The following is a 15,393-nucleotide window of genomic DNA, read 5'->3' as shown; positions in this document are numbered from 1 at the left end:
GGATAGTGTGAAAACGGATAGAGGATAACCGGTGGATAGCTGAGAGGGAAATGGATGGGAGTCGAGGATGCAGAAGAATGAGGGTTAGGGAGTGTCAAAATTGTCATGGAGAAAATCATTGCCATTTACAGTTGAAGTCGGAAGTTTATACACCTTAGCCAAATACATTTAAACTCAGTTTGTCACAATTCCTGACATTTAATCCAAATCCCCTGTCTTAGGTCAGTTAGGATCACCACTTTATTTTAAGAATGTGAAATGTCAGAATAATAGTAGAGAGAATGATTTGTTTCAGCTTTTATTTCTTTCATCACATTCTCAGTGGGTCAGAAGTTTACATACACTCAATTAGTATTTGGTAGCATTGCCTTTAAATTGTTTAACTTGGGTCAAACGTTTCGGGGAGCCTTCCACAAGCTTCCCACAATAAGTTGGGTGAATTTTGGCCCATTCCTTCTGACAGAGCTGGTATAACTGAGTCAGGTTTGTAGGCCTCCTTGCTCACACACGCGTTTTCAGTTCTGCCCACAAATGTTCTATAGGATTGAGGTCAGGGCTTTGTGATGGCCACTCCAATACCTTGACTTTGTTGTCCTTAAGCCATTTTGCCACAACTTTGGAAGTATGCTTGGGGTCATTGTCCATTTGGTAGACCCATTTGCGACCAAACTTTAACTTCCTGTCTGATGTCTTGAGATGTTGCTTCAATATATCCGCATAATTTTCCATCCTCATGATGCCATCTATTTTGTGAAGTGCACCAGTCCCTCCAGCAGCAAAGCACCCCCATGCTTCACGGTTGGGATGGTGTTCTTCGGCTTGCAAGCCTCCCCTTTTTTCCTCCAAACATAACAATGGTCATTATGGCCAAACAGTTCTATTTTTGTTTCATCAGACCAGAGGACATTTCTCCAAAAAGTCTTTGTCCTCATGTACAGTTGCAAACCGTAGTCTGGCTTTTTTTATGGCGTTTTGGAGCAGCGGCTTCTTCCTTGCTGAGCGGCCTTTCAGGTTATGTCAATATAGGACTCGTTTTACTGTGGATATAGATACTTTTGTACCTGTTTCCTCCAGCATCTTCACAAGGTCCTTTGCTGTTATTCTGGGATTGATTTGCACTTTTCGCACCAAAGTCTCTAGGAGACAGAACGTGTCTCCTTCCTGAGCGATATGACGGCTGCGTGGTCCCATGGCGTTTATACTTGCGTACTATTGTTTGTACAGTCGTGGCCAAAGGTTTTGAGAATGACACAAATATTAATTTCCACAAAGTTTGCTGCCTCAGTGTCTTTAGATATTTTTGTCAGATGTTACTATGGAATACTGAAGTATAATTATAAGCATTTCGTAAGTGTCAAAGGCTTTTATTGACAATTACATGAAGTTGATGCAAAGAGTCAATATCTGCAGTTTACGACTTCTGCAATCCGCCCTGGCATGCTGTCAATTAACTTCTGGGCCACATCCTGACTGATGGCAGCCCATTCTTGCATAATCAATGCTTGGAGTGTGTCAGAATTTGTGAGTTTTGTTTGTCTACCCGCCTCTTGAGGATTGACCACAAGTTCTCAATGGGATTAAGGTCTGGGGAGTTTCCTGGCATGGAACCATAATTATTGATGTTTTGTTCCCCGAGCCACTTAGTTATCACTTTTGCCTTATGGCAAGGTGCTCCATCATGCTGGAAAAGGCATTGTTCGTCACCAAACTGTTCCTGGATGGTTGGGAGAAGTTGCTCTCGGAGAATGTGTTGGTACCATTCTTTATTCATGGCTGTGTTCTTAGGCAACATTGTGAGTGAGCCCACTCCCTTGGCTGAGAAGCAACCCCACACATGAATGGTGTCAGGATGCTTTACTGTTTGCATGACACAGGACTGATGGTAGCGCTCACCTTGTCTTCTCCGGACAAGCTTTTTTTCCGGATGCCCCAAACAATCAGAAAGGGAATTCATCAGAGAAAATGACTTTACCCCAGTCCTCAGCAGTCCAATCACTGTACCTTTTGCAGTCTGTCCCTGATGTTTTTCCTGGAGAGAAATGGCTTCTTTGCTGCCCTTCTTGACACCAGGCCATCATCCAAAAGTCTTTGCCTCACTGTGCGTGCAGATGCACTCACACCTGCCTGCTGCCATTCCTGGTGCAAGCTCTGTACTGGAGGTGCCCCGATCCCACAGCTGAATCAACTTTAGGAGACGGTCCTGGTGCTTGCTGGACTTTCTTGGGCGCCCTGAAGCCGCCTTCACAACAATTGAACCGCTTTCTTTGAAGTTCTTGATGATCCGATAAATGGTTGATTTAGGTGCAGTCTTACTGGCAGCAATATCCTTGCCTGTGAAGCCCTTTTTGTGCAAAGCAATGATGACGACACGTGTTTCCTTACAGGTAACCATGGTTGACAGATGAAGAACAATGATTCCAAGCACTACCCTCCTTTTTTGAAGATTCCAGTCTGTTATTCGAACTCAATCAGCATGACAGAGTGATCTCCAGCCTTGTCCTCGGCAACACTCACACCTGTGTTAGCAAGAGAATCACTGACAAGATGTCAGCTGGTCCTTTTGTGGCAGGGCTGAAATGCAGTGGAAATATTTGGGGGGGATTCAGTTCATTTGCATGGCAAAGAGGGACTTTGCAATTAATTGCAATTCATCTAATCACTCTTCATAACATTCTGGAGTATATGCAAATATCATACAAACTGAGGCAGCAGACTTTGTGAAAAGTAATATTTGTGTCATTATCAAAACTCTTGGCCACAACTGTACAGATAAACGTTGTACCTTCAGACGTTTGGAAATTGCTCCCAAGGATGAACCAGACTTGTGGAGGTCTACAATTTTTTTTTCTGAGGTCTTGGCTGATTTCTTTTGATTTCCCCATGATGTCAAGCAGAGGCACTGAGTTTGAAGGTAGGCCTTGAAATGCATCTACAGGTACACCTCCAATTGACTCAAATTATGTCAATTAGCCTGTCATGGATTTAGAAGCTTCTGATATCATTTTCTGTCATTTTCCAAGCTGTTTAAAGGCACAGTCAACTTAGTGTATGTAAACTTCTGACCCACTAGAATTGTGATACAGTGAATTATAAGTGAAATAATCTGTCTGTAAACAATTGTTGGAAAAATGACTTGTGTCATGCACAAAGTACATGTCCTAACCGTCTTGCCAGAACTATAGTTTGTTAACAAGAAATTTGTGGAGTGGTTGATACACTTAGGTCATTAAAACCTGTTTATGTAAACTTCCAACTTCAACTGTACCATTGCCATTTAAGTAACAGAAAGGTAACTAACTGAAAACAGCAAACCACCACTGTAAGTTCTCCATTAAATGCCCCATTGGCTCATGCATCTACAGAACAGATGGGCAGAGTGCTCCAGAGAACCTCCATCTCCACCAACATCAAGGAGCGTCTGGACTTTTCCTGCGCTTTGTTTGGTCCTGACGGAGGCCTGGTGTCCAACGCACCACACATCCCTGTTCACCTGGGAGCCATGCAGGAGACCGTCCAATACCAGGTCTGGACGATCACTGCAAGCATGACAATTCACTGCTTTAACAATCTATTCAAAGTCTGCAAAACATACTAAGTATTTGGGGAATTGGAGACATTCTCACACTAAGCCAGGAAGAGTATATTGTCATGTCTCTCTGTCCTGCTTTCCTTATTTCTATCCTTGTCATCTACAGATCAAATCCATAGGGAGCATCATTAAAGAGGGTGATGTGATTCTGAGTAATCATCCATGTGCAGGAGGCAGTCACCTCCCTGACCTCACTGTCATCACTCCGGTGAGTTTCACTGATAATAGTCCCTAGAAACATGAGGTGGAGTCGGGGGCCTGGAGCCTGGGGTGGGGGGGCCTGGAGCCCCTTATCACTATATATCGTGCTCTCTGTCCCTCTCAGGTGTTCAGGAGTGGTGTGAGTGGGCCAGTGTTCTTTGTGGCCAGTAGGGGGCACCATGCAGACATCGGGGGGATTACCCCGGGCTCCATGCCCCCCCACTCCACCTCCCTGCAGCAGGAGGGTGCTGTCTTCACCTCCTTCAAACTGGTCACTGCTGGAGTCTTCCAGGAGGAGGGTGAGGAAATTCTACGGAGAGGAACCCTTATGAAAGGGAGAGCCAATATGTTGTAATATCTGCTTGGCACTGGCAGTCATTGAGATAGAGTGTGTTGTTATCAGTTGGCTGTATAATGTGTTGTAGCCAGGAGATGTTGGTAGCAGTGGCTTTCAGTGTAAAGCTATAGTCACAATAGGATATGTTGAGATTCACTAAACACACCATGAGACTTGTCTGTCTGGCTTAAATCCTAGGAATTCAAAGCACTCCAGGAATCTGTTTTGAAATAACGTTTCCATGGCATTGTACTGATCTTTCTTTCTCTCTCTCTCTCTTTATTTCTTTCTCCTCCTTTGTCAGCTGTAACTGAAGCCCTCATGGCTCCGGCTCAGTACCCAGACTGCTCTGGGACTCGCAATCTCCATGACAACCTGTCAGACCTGCGAGCTCAAGTGGCAGCCAATCAGCGAGGGAGCACGCTGGTGGGGGAGTTGATTGACAGCTATGGGCTGGCTGTGGTGCAGGCCTACATGGGATACATCCAGGTGAGGAGGACGTCACTGTGAGATGCTTCTTTCAGTTGGGATGTATTGTATTAGCTTTATTTGGATTCTAAGGTCATATCACATTATAAATGGAGTGGTCAGCATTCGTGTGTGTGTGTGTGTGTGTGTGTGTGTGATTCCAGACCAATGCAGAGCTGGCGGTGAGAGACATGCTGAAAGAGTTTGCCCGTTGCCGGCAGAAACAGACGGGCTCCTTGGAGGTGGAGGCAGAAGACTTCATGGACGATGGAACACCAATCAGATTGCGGGTCCAGATTAATGAGAACGAGGTGGGTGGAGATCTAATACTACCCATCTAGCATGGCTGGGGCGCCAGATCTGTTTGTACTGGAGCAAACTCCTCTTGCTCTTTCGTGTTTGTCAGGCCTACGAATACGAGAGAAGTGTTGGTTGAAATAGACAGATCTGGCAACCAGTGTGCTACCCACCATCAAGACTGGGCAACAACTACTGTTAATAATGTTAATCAACATTACTGCTCCTTTCTCGTTCCCTCTATCCCTCTCTCTCGTTCTCTCTATCTCTCGTTCTCTCTCTCTCATTCTCTTTATCCCTCGTTCTATATCTCTTGATCCCTCTCTCTCTCTCGTTCTCTCTATCCCTGTATCTCGCTATCGTCCCTCCCAGGGCAGTGCAGTGTTTGACTTCACAGGGACGGGGACAGAGGTGTGGGGGAACTGCAACGCCCCTCGTGCCATCACCTTCTCTGCCCTCATCTACTGCCTGCGCTGCATGGTGGGCCAAGACATCCCCCTCAACCAGGTCAGACACCGTTCACATTCTCAATCTACCACAGAACAAAGTCAGTAATGGGAAACATATGCTAGGACCTCTGGTGGGGGATCATGGATACTGCAACGTTGAAGTTTGGGCTCAGTATACCAACAGCTCTAGGTTTCTTTTGTATGGAAGAGTTGTCCTTTAGGTGATATGATCACTTCTAATGACATGTCTGCACTGAATGCAGAATGTGGCAACATAATAATACTATTATTATGATATGTGAAACAGTCTCTCTATATGGAGAATGTATTAATTAAACCACTGTCTCTCAGGGCTGTCTCACTCCAATCAAGGTCATCATTCCCAGCGGCTCCATTCTCCAGCCTTCCCAGAATGCCGCTGTGGTGGGGGGGAATGTGCTGACGTCACAGCGGGTGGTTGATGTCATCTTCCGTGCCTTCGAGGTCTGCTCTGCCTCACAGGTAGGAGAGAGAGCTGCTACTGGAGAGTCCTGCTACAGTTCCAGATGGAGCAATAGTCTTGATGTTTGAGTGTTACCAGCCCTCCCTCTCTCGTTTCTTCTCTCTCACTCACTCAGGGCTGCATGAACAATGTGACTTTCGGCAGCGAGGGGAGCGGTTACTACGAGACGGTTGCCGGGGGAGCAGGTGCTGGTCCAGGCTGGACTGGGCGGAGTGGTGTCCACAGTCACATGACTAACACACGCATCACCGACCCAGAGATTCTGGAGAAGAGGTGGGTGGAGGATTTATAATAAAGGCTTTAACCTTCTACAGTGAGAAAGGCAATGCCTTAACATTCAGTTCCATTGTAGTTGTCTTTAACCTAGTTGGCTAGCAATAATTTCTTCTGTCCTGTTGATCTGATTCTCAGGTACCCTGTGGTTCTGGAGCACTTCTCCCTGCGGCCTGGCTCGGGGGGTGCAGGGGAGTACCGTGGGGGCGACGGGGTGATCCGGAAGCTCCTGTTCAGGAATAAGGTGGTCCTGTCAGTTCTGACAGAGAGGCGCTCCACCCGACCCTATGGTCTCCATGGTAATCTCTCACCTATGACCTCTCCAATGACCTTTATTAGTATGATAATGTCTGTGTAGTTTTGATTGAGTAGCTGTCTGTTGTTTTGTACCGCCATTTCTTCTAGTCATAACATCTTCTATGGTTTGTTGTTCATTGTATTCTGTTCTCTCTCTTAGGGGGTGACTGTGGGGCATCAGGCCTGAACCAGCTCCACAGAGCAGATGGAAGGGTTCTCAACCTGGGGGCAAAGACCAGTGTGAGCCTGGAACCTGGGGTGAGACTATACTACTGTCATGGCTGTCGGAGTTTGTCTGTGTGGCACATCTGTATGGGCCTATTGGTGTGGTGTACTGCCCACTATGGGCCTGTTAGTGTTCTTGCATTGTACTCGTCTTGTCTTTTGATTACCAAACTGTCCATCTATGTGTTTCTGTGTTGCAGGATATGTTTTGCCTGTACACACCTGGTGGAGGTGGATATGGTGAGGAAGACAAGCAAACAGCTGGGGCTGGAAGACTCCTTAAAAAGCGCAGGCGCTTCAATGACAACTTCTCTGAGAGGGGCAGTGTGTTTGAGTATCGCATGGCACAGGAGGGTGTATGAAGACAGGCCAGGGCTGGAGGGGAAAGAGACCTAGAAAAACAGTTCCACTAAGATGAGATGTGCTGAGAAACTCCGCCAAAGATGGAGAAAACGATGAAGGCTGGAGAGAGCATTTAAAATGCTAATGCATTCATGTCCCGTTTTTAGGCCTTGAACAATGCCTTTTTTTCCCATGTCTGTAGTCAACAACCCATACTACGGTGTTTAAAAGGATGCTAGTGGTATGTCCTTTACAGTACTTTTGAGTTTGCACAGAGACAAACATGGAAATTGTTTCACCGGTAGGGGAGTTAATGAAACAAGTTTAATCCTCTGAAGACAGTAAACCTTTAGGCCTAGATTCATTCAGGTCAAGGGTTAACCTGACCTGTGTCAACAGTATCGTTTGTATTTTCCTTTAAGCTTAGGCAGTGTGTTAAAGCTATCTGTAGACATCTAGTCTGCCTCTCACCACAACTGATTAGAAACAGGATGTAAAAGCAACACTAGATTACAGTTGTATGGCTTCAAGGGTGTTAACTAACTAGACTTGAAACATTACTCTTCAAATCTGTTGATGTAACGAAGACTAGCCGACCTTTGGATCAGATGGACACAGTAAATCGCTGCATTGGATTTGTTCTGTGTGGAACTTTGACTTTCATTCCATTATTATACAACTAGTTTGGAGATGAATACATGCAGTTGTGATACCAATTGAATACATTTGAAAGCTTGCCATTTATTTATTGACAAATGACACCATTTAAAACATTCAGGAGGTTTTACAGTAGCAGTTCGAGCACAGCCCTGACAACAGGGAGCATCTCAATTGCATACTCTCCTTCTCAAAACTCATTGTTCATCCAATGCGTTGAGGCAGCAAGGAGTATGCAATTGAGTCTCCCAGAGAACCAAGGAAAGTAGTTATCAAAATTCACACACACACAAAGCCAAAATGACTGACCCCTCTAGTTTGCTGTTCTTGCACTGCCACCCTGTGTTCAGAGCACCACATGACAAATGTTACACAAAATAACCTGTGTCATGGCGGGTCTGTGAGCTATGGGAATGAGTACATTGATTGCGCTCACAGGCCTCAGTTACAACACTAACCCCTGCATGGTGCCTAGGTTTACAGTATCCTCTCAAACTAAAGCCCAGACCCCAATATGAATTACAGGGTGTTCTGGGAGATAAGGAGACAGCAGGAGGGTTTGGGTGCGGTGAGGCTGAGAGGTCCGGGGGGGGGGGGTTCCAGGGGAAGGGGTACAGGCTCTGGGCAAGCATGCATGGAGACTAGATTGTGAGCATTGCTGTTCCAGCCGCAGGAGGTTGGTTGGAGTGGGACCGCGGATCAAAGACAAGAAAATCACAATTCCTGTGGTAAAAATGTTGGTCACACCCAAAGAGCAAGTCTGCCTCTCCTTGTCACCACTGAGCACTCACCCACACTGTATTGACTGATACAGTGGCTGGTAGCTACAGCCCTGACTGACATAGGGCATCAGGAACGACTACTCAAGCACCAGTTTTGTATACTGTTTACCTTTTTAATAGCTCTTTTAAAAATGGGTGAAATAGATCAAATTGTAGACATGACTCCAGTCTAGAAGTTATCCTTCACAGTATACAAATAAGAACTTTAGAGCTGGCTGGGGGATTGAAGCTCAACTTTTGTCAACTGCAAATAGAGACGAGACGGTAAGATCCAATTGTCTTGTAACACTGGCACAGCTCTAAAGGACAAAGAATACAAGGTATTTGACAAGGAACGCTGAACCCATTAACGCTAACAACTTTACTCAAGTCAGGAACAAACACTTAATTTAGGTTGCACCATCTGAACAAACAACTTCACTGGAGTAAAAAAAAAAAAGGGGGGGGGGGGGGGTGATCCACTGGTCTCTAAACCAATGAGACGAGATGACCAACACACCACGCACACACACAAATACAAACAGCGCACTCTTCACTTTGAGGTTTAGAAAACCTCACTTTGTTTTCCTACTTGAGGCCCTTGGCGCTGGATGAGCAATGAACAGCACCCTGCCTCTTCCTACATTGACACTCAAGACTGGGAAAAAAGTCATACCCTGTAAAAGACAAGTAAACTTTTTCAATAATGCCCTTTCCAAAACCTGGCTTGATGTGCAGTTTTACAATTACATCTTAAATACAACCATAAAGACGGGGGAGGAGTGACATTTTCCACTGAAAAACATTGAATAGTTGAGGTAGGCAACAAAGAGAATTCTGAAAAGAAAATTAAGATATACAATAGTGAAAACAAATCCCTGTATTAAGATGGAGGTAAACAGTGGTTGTATGGTTGAGTTAGATATTAGCAGCACATTTGAATGTACAATTGTCTTCTGTAAACATTTAATACTATGACCTGTCAATTAGAAGTGACCAATTGATAGGGTGGACACATTTCTAGCCATGTGTTAAGCTTGTACGAATAGGTCAGTAGTATCCTTGCATTGCACTTACACTATATTTGGTGCTGGTTTGACAGTCATAGTCAATAATGGGGATGACACCTGAGAGGGGGCCCACTCTGTAGGGTATACTGACCAGCAGGCTGGTGAGACGACTGATTGGGTGGACCCAGCACATCAAACACACTCTTATTGGGCGGTACTGACTGGAGCATAGCGTCCAAGTCCATAATGAGGGGAGGGCGACCGCTGGGTAAGAGGGGCCAGTAGGCATGACCTACAAAATGGCTGGATGTGACAGGAGACCCCCCATAGCCATACAGAGGCATCCCTAGTGGAATCAGAGGGCCCCCATTAAAACGCATGCTGGGCGGGGCCACAGCGTTGGGTGGTGTGTACTTGGCATACGAGGTGGGCAGCTCCCAGGGAGGGGCGGAGACTCTGCGGGCAGACTTGTGTGGAGGGAGTCTGCAGTCCTCGTACCCATCTGATCCCGCCTCTCCCTCAGGCACCCGCTTCCCTCCCTGCGACACGCCCCTCCAGTCCTCATCGGAGGAGGAGGCGGGGCTGGCTGAGGCGCTGTGGGCAGTGGAGGAGTGGCGAGGGTGTGGACGAGTGTGGAGCTCCACCCCCCAGCAGTCCCTGCCAGGCTCTCCTGCAGCACTGGCCGGCCTCAGGCTGTGAAGGAGGGAGTCAATGGCAAAGGACGAGTCCAGCTTGGGCCGGTAGAGCTCCTCCTGAAGGGAGGAGTGTTGTCTGGTGGGAAAGGGGAGTAGAGCAGTGACAGGTGGGCCTGGGGGTAGAGCAGTGACAGGTGGGCCTGGGGGTAGAGTAGTGACAGGTGGCGGTGGGGCCGGGGGCTCTGCATCTGGCTTATGTTGGTGCCCATGCAGGATGTAAGGGGCGAGGTCCTGGGCGAAGATGGTCTCATCCTGGCGCGACACAGCAGTGTTCTGTCTCTTGAGGAGCTCCAGGGGCACAAGGCTCTCCTCCACAGCCCAGAAGTTGCCCTTCCCCTGGGGCTTACCAGGATCCTTCAATACCTACAGGGACCGGGAGTGACAGACAGCAGTGAGATCAAGAGTATAGTACAACCTGAAAACCAGTCAGACAGGATTGCCCCAGTTTCACAAAACTCAGAATAGCTAGAATGATTTACTTGATCTAAAGTTTCATGAAGCACTGCAGTGACCCTTGGTAGGCTACAAATAAAATCTATTCTGTATTTATTTGGACAGTGAAGCTCAAACTTAATTTCTCTCAATACTCCAGCATTTGTGATCAAACGTTTTATATACAGTATGAGGCGACAGAGCGTCACCCTTTATTTTTGAGGGTATTTTAAAATAGTTTTACTGTTTAGAAATAAAAAGCACTTTTTGTACTGAGTCCCCCACATTTGAAGGAGTCATAAATATTTGGACAAATAGTCAAAAGTGTAATATTTGGTCCCATATTCCAAGCACGCAATGACTACATCAAGCTTGAGACTCTACAAACATGTTGGCTGCATTTGAAGTTCGTTTTGGTTGTGTTTTTTGGAATATGTTTTGCCCAATAGAAATTAATAGTAAATAATGTATTGTGTGCACAAAGATCATGCCCCCAAAACATGCTAACCTCTCACCATTGCCAATAACAGGGGATGCTAGCATTTTTTGGGTGGGGTATGATATTTGCCTCCAACTTTCTCATTCATCATTATTTATGATTAATTCATGATAATCTGTAATCATGGTAGCATCCATCAAGAAGTGTTCAGAAACATTCCTATTTACAATAAAAGTGACTACAAAACATTATTTTACCATTCATTAATTACACATTTCTAGAGAGTCACAAGCTTGATGTAGTCATTGCATGCTAGGAATTTGGGACCAAATACTGACCTTTTGACGACTTTAATACATGGCACCTTCCAATGGGGGGTGGGGGGGGGCTAGATACTTAATGCTTTCATTTCTAAGCAGCAAAACAGGTATGAGGAAAAACCCTCAAAAAAGGTGACATTCTGTACCTTATATAAAACATTTGATCTCAAATAAAAAATGCTGGAGTATAGAGCTGAATTAAAGGTGTTTGCTTCATTGTCTAAAGAAACACAGATGGGAGAGTATACTTGCTTGTAGGTTGTTTGGATTTTAGAATCAAAAGTGCCTTTTTGAGCCCACTGATTGACAAACCAATAAAGACCCCTAATAAGACATACCTTAACAAAGCAGTCATAGGAAGAGAGGTTGTGTCTCACTGAGTCCTGCCAGCCCTTGTAGTTCCCTTCAAAAAAAGGGAAAAGTGTACCAATCTCCTTTAGAATCTGGGGAGAGAGAAGGGAGTCCATTTACTTCAATTGGTGTCTGCATTAACAGACTATATTAAGATATATACGATTTAACACACCACATGATTGTAGGCATACATTTAAATAATTTACATTAATCAGTCACTGTCATCATGCAGCATTTTCATAGGCCTAGAATAAATAACCTAAGATATACTGTAGGACTGCACAATCCTTGACTATACTTCTTATCAACTCAACCCACTCCAGCTGATACATCAGTGTCTGGTTTCACTGTATGCTGCTATCCTTAACAAAACAAACCAAGAAAAGCATGGCAGTGTTACTACTCTGTTAAGCGTCAAAGGATTGTCCTGTTGGTTTACTGCAATAGAACTGCATATCCTAACCCAACAGTTTAAAAAAAACGTATCACAAGAGAACATCCCTGATTAGACATGGTTTTAAAATAATTCAAACCCATGTAACCTTTATTTTCGGAAAAATAACCATGATTTAATAGACAAAACTGACACATAACCATGCATAATTTGGCCAAAATTGACACAACCGTTCGTATTTTGGCCAAAATGTACCATTCTAAACTCGCATGTCCACACACAAACTCACTTTACCTCAGACAAAGTAAGCTTCTTCTCTGGGGAGTTTTGGATGACCATGGTAATCATTGCGAGGTAGGAGTAGGGTGGTTTGGGGTAGCGCTGATAGTTTTTTTTCTTTCCACTTTTCGCATTTTTCTTTCCATTTTTCGCATTTTTCTCCTCGTCCCAAGATTGTTCCTGGTCTAGCGGCGTTGCTTTATCCATGGGCGCTGAGGACAGGCTGAATTGGTCAGGGGCAGGCTTCTCGAGCCGTGGAGACTGCTGGACTGACGCCTGGATTGGGATGTAGGGCCAGTGTTGGGCTGGAGAGCTCCGCGCTGTGTTGCTCAGAGGATGGATCTGGAAGTCAAGTTGATGATCTTGGTGGCCTTCCAGGCTAGGCGAGCGCAGGTAGAGAGCGGGTGGTGCCAGCATGCTCTGACCCCCCCAGTGCTTTGTCATGCTGATCAACCTGGGGGCAGATCGGGCTGCACGATCGGACAGGAGAGGGAGGGAGTCGGCCCTTAACCCCTGGCAGACTGCTGGCTCCAGGCCGCTGGCTGGCTGCCTATTTGAATAGCAAACAATTAACAGTTTCATGTAAATCCCGCTGTGTAATCGATGAGAGAATGGAGCGCTATCTGCGGGCAGAATGACTGATCGCCCCGGGCGGCTAGGGAGGGTCTGTGTGTGAGAAAGAGACAGTAAACCTGTAAATAACCCCTCGGACAAACATGCCACTTTACCACACAGCGTTAATTTTGGTAATCCGCTCCAAAACTTTTACGCATCAGGTGCGCACAGGAGTGAACTTCTTATATCCGCAGAGAGAAACATCCAAATGTATTTATCAGTCCACTGGAATTAATTGAATCATTAGCCCCACTTACACAAGGTGTTGGGGATCCCAGTGAGGAAGGTACCCCCCGACCTCCTCTCTTTCCTTCATTTTTAAAACTTGCTTACAGTAAGCACAGATTGTGATGTTCCAATGCCACTACATCAGTCGCCAACGTGCCCCATATAAAGGGGACAATTGAGAGCGGGGAGAAGTAGAACGAGAGGGTCCCACAAAGCAGATTGAAAAATAAACCAAGAGGTATTTTTATCGAGGCTTTCATTTCATTCAATATACATAGGACCGCTAATATACAAACATTGAGGGATTTAACACCCTGGCCCACTAAAACACATACTGACAGAAGACAGAAAATGTCAACTGAAAGATTACCTCATTAATTGTGTTGTTGATTTCTTCATTGTTACAAATTGTCAACACCGGACAAAATCTAATCGATCGCATTAGTCAATGGTAACTGCCCGATTAAGGTCCTGTATACCATATTTATTAGAAGGATAATATAATCGAATTATTTAAATATGGTAGATATTGCATAATCGGAGAAAACAAACAGGCAGACTAGGCACTGGTATAGCCTGCGTGGTTTCAGCAGAATTAAGATCGATGTTCGTATTCAAGAGCAAATACACATTTTTGAGAGTTCTCAAAAACCCAGGGACCGTGCAGGAGCGCACCGAGTTGAGGGTGCAGGAGCGCACAGTAGGAAGTCCCTTGAGAACATGCAGTGCACGTCCAAAGACAGTTTCTTGTGTAAATTAATGTAGTGCTAATGCCATAGCCCTTACCTCTCAGCAAAACAAGTTGGATTAGCCAGATTGACCCCGTCTCGTTCCTGGGATTGCCTACTATTCAGCATGTGAGGAAAACACAATGGAAGATTGAACACCATCCATGATCGCCAAGTGATGGGGACATTCGCACCTTGTAAATACGAGCTATTGTCCGATTTATGCACAGGTTCAATTTAAATATAGGCTATGCAGAAGCCGTTACATGACATTATTATGAAGGCTGTCTAACCAAGGGAACATTTCAATTCATTAACTCTGACAGTTAGACAGACCAATATGGGGAGAAATGTGTACTTTCAACAAACCTGAAATATTTGCACGTAATAAATACATGTTCCCTACAATATGTGAAAGTGGAAAAACGCGTTTTAGCCTGTTGAGTGTATCACCTAGGCCTGACTTTTTTTTATGTCTTCGATTTTACCATGTAGAAATGAGCAGTCAAATGTTTCAGATCAGATATTGGAGTGAAGATAATATCGAAAAGGTACAGGAGACCGTCGTGCATTCATGCTGTCCTCACCTGGCTAGCAATCGGCTGGTACACGGTCTAATTGCTCCAATGTGACCTCTCGTTTCCAATTAGTTGTAATCAACCAACTCTTCCTGCTTCCTATTATGAATTGTGTTTTGACAGGCATTCCATGCTAAACACAATTTCAGAGTACTATGAAACTAAATATTTTAGTTTATTTTGGGTATTTATAGAAGAACAACGTGATATAGTTTATAAAGACCAACTAATATTTTGTAGTCTGCTGTTCAGAAACTTGTTAGGATATGTATGTACATTTGAGTAGACATGTTCAGGTCAAAATAAATACTTCAGTACTGCTCCCCGATGACTATTAAAATGAGAAAATTAAGGGTAATAGATTATACAGTGCCCTACTTAATTAATGGGACAGTGAAGCAGTTTTTCTTATTTTGGCGCTATACTCCAAAAGTTTATTTGAAATGACTATGAAATGACTATGAGGTTAAATGGCATACTGTCAGCTTTAATTGGATGATATTTTCATCCATATTACGTGAACGCTCCAGCAGGTATATCTCTCTAGTCACCGCTAGAACCAATTCTTTCTTTGGCCGCCTCTCCTTCCAGTTCTCTGCTGCCAATGACTGGAACGACCTACAAAAATCTCTGAAACTGGAAACACTTATCTCCCTCCCTAGCTTTAAGCACCAACTGTCAGAGCAGCTCACAGATTACTGCACCTGTACATAGCCCACCTATAATTTAGCCCAAACAACTACCTCTTTCCCAACTGTATTAAATTTTATTTATTTATTTATTTTGCTCCTTTGCACCCCATTATTTTTATTTCTATTTTGCACATTCTTCTATTGCAAAACTACCATTCCAGTGTTTTACTTGCTATATTGTATTTACTTTGCCACCATGGCCTTTTTGCCTTTACCTCCCTTCCCACCTCA

At 44.7% G+C, this 15,393-nt stretch overlaps 2 protein-coding genes across 11 annotated transcripts in view; one reads left to right on the top strand and one right to left on the bottom strand.

Annotated features, from left to right (window-relative positions):
* oplah (5-oxoprolinase, ATP-hydrolysing) overlaps positions 1–7,701 on the top strand; it is a 30,519-nt gene extending 22,818 nt beyond the window's left edge. For all 3 annotated transcript variants that reach the window (XM_031796689.1, XM_031796690.1, XM_020508885.2), the window contains 11 exons: positions 3,363–3,523; positions 3,696–3,797; positions 3,915–4,089; positions 4,432–4,616; positions 4,760–4,906; positions 5,265–5,399; positions 5,693–5,842; positions 5,959–6,116; positions 6,255–6,415; positions 6,574–6,671; positions 6,839–7,701. In XM_031796689.1, the coding sequence (XP_031652549.1) occupies positions 3,363–3,523; positions 3,696–3,797; positions 3,915–4,089; positions 4,432–4,616; positions 4,760–4,906; positions 5,265–5,399; positions 5,693–5,842; positions 5,959–6,116; positions 6,255–6,415; positions 6,574–6,671; positions 6,839–7,000 (1,634 nt within the window). In that variant the 3' untranslated portion in view covers positions 7,001–7,701. The remainder of the gene's footprint in view (positions 1–3,362; positions 3,524–3,695; positions 3,798–3,914; positions 4,090–4,431; positions 4,617–4,759; positions 4,907–5,264; positions 5,400–5,692; positions 5,843–5,958; positions 6,117–6,254; positions 6,416–6,573; positions 6,672–6,838) is intronic.
* LOC109909843 (forkhead box protein H1) lies at positions 7,702–14,608 on the bottom strand. 8 transcript variants are annotated; one of them, XM_031796692.1, is made up of 5 exons: positions 14,480–14,548; positions 13,951–14,010; positions 12,337–12,871; positions 11,633–11,737; positions 7,702–10,466 (listed from the first exon to the last, which is right to left on the bottom strand). In XM_031796692.1, the coding sequence occupies exons 3-5, from the start codon at positions 12,763–12,765 to the stop codon at positions 9,507–9,509; spliced, it is 1,494 nt and encodes a 497-aa protein (XP_031652552.1). In that variant the 5' UTR covers positions 12,766–12,871; positions 13,951–14,010; positions 14,480–14,548; the 3' UTR covers positions 7,702–9,506. The 8 variants fall into 8 exon arrangements, with proteins under 8 accessions (XP_031652552.1, XP_031652553.1, XP_031652557.1 ...); XM_031796693.1 differs by having other exon boundaries at positions 13,951–14,007; positions 14,480–14,543; XM_031796697.1 differs by having other exon boundaries at positions 12,337–12,987; positions 14,480–14,541.
* Between the last annotated feature and the right edge of the window lie 785 nt (positions 14,609–15,393).

This window comes from Oncorhynchus kisutch, linkage group LG18 (genome assembly GCF_002021735.2).
Source record: "Oncorhynchus kisutch isolate 150728-3 linkage group LG18, Okis_V2, whole genome shotgun sequence".
Taxonomy (NCBI): Eukaryota; Metazoa; Chordata; class Actinopteri; order Salmoniformes; family Salmonidae; genus Oncorhynchus; species Oncorhynchus kisutch.
This window is presented reverse-complemented; position numbering and strand designations above follow the sequence as displayed.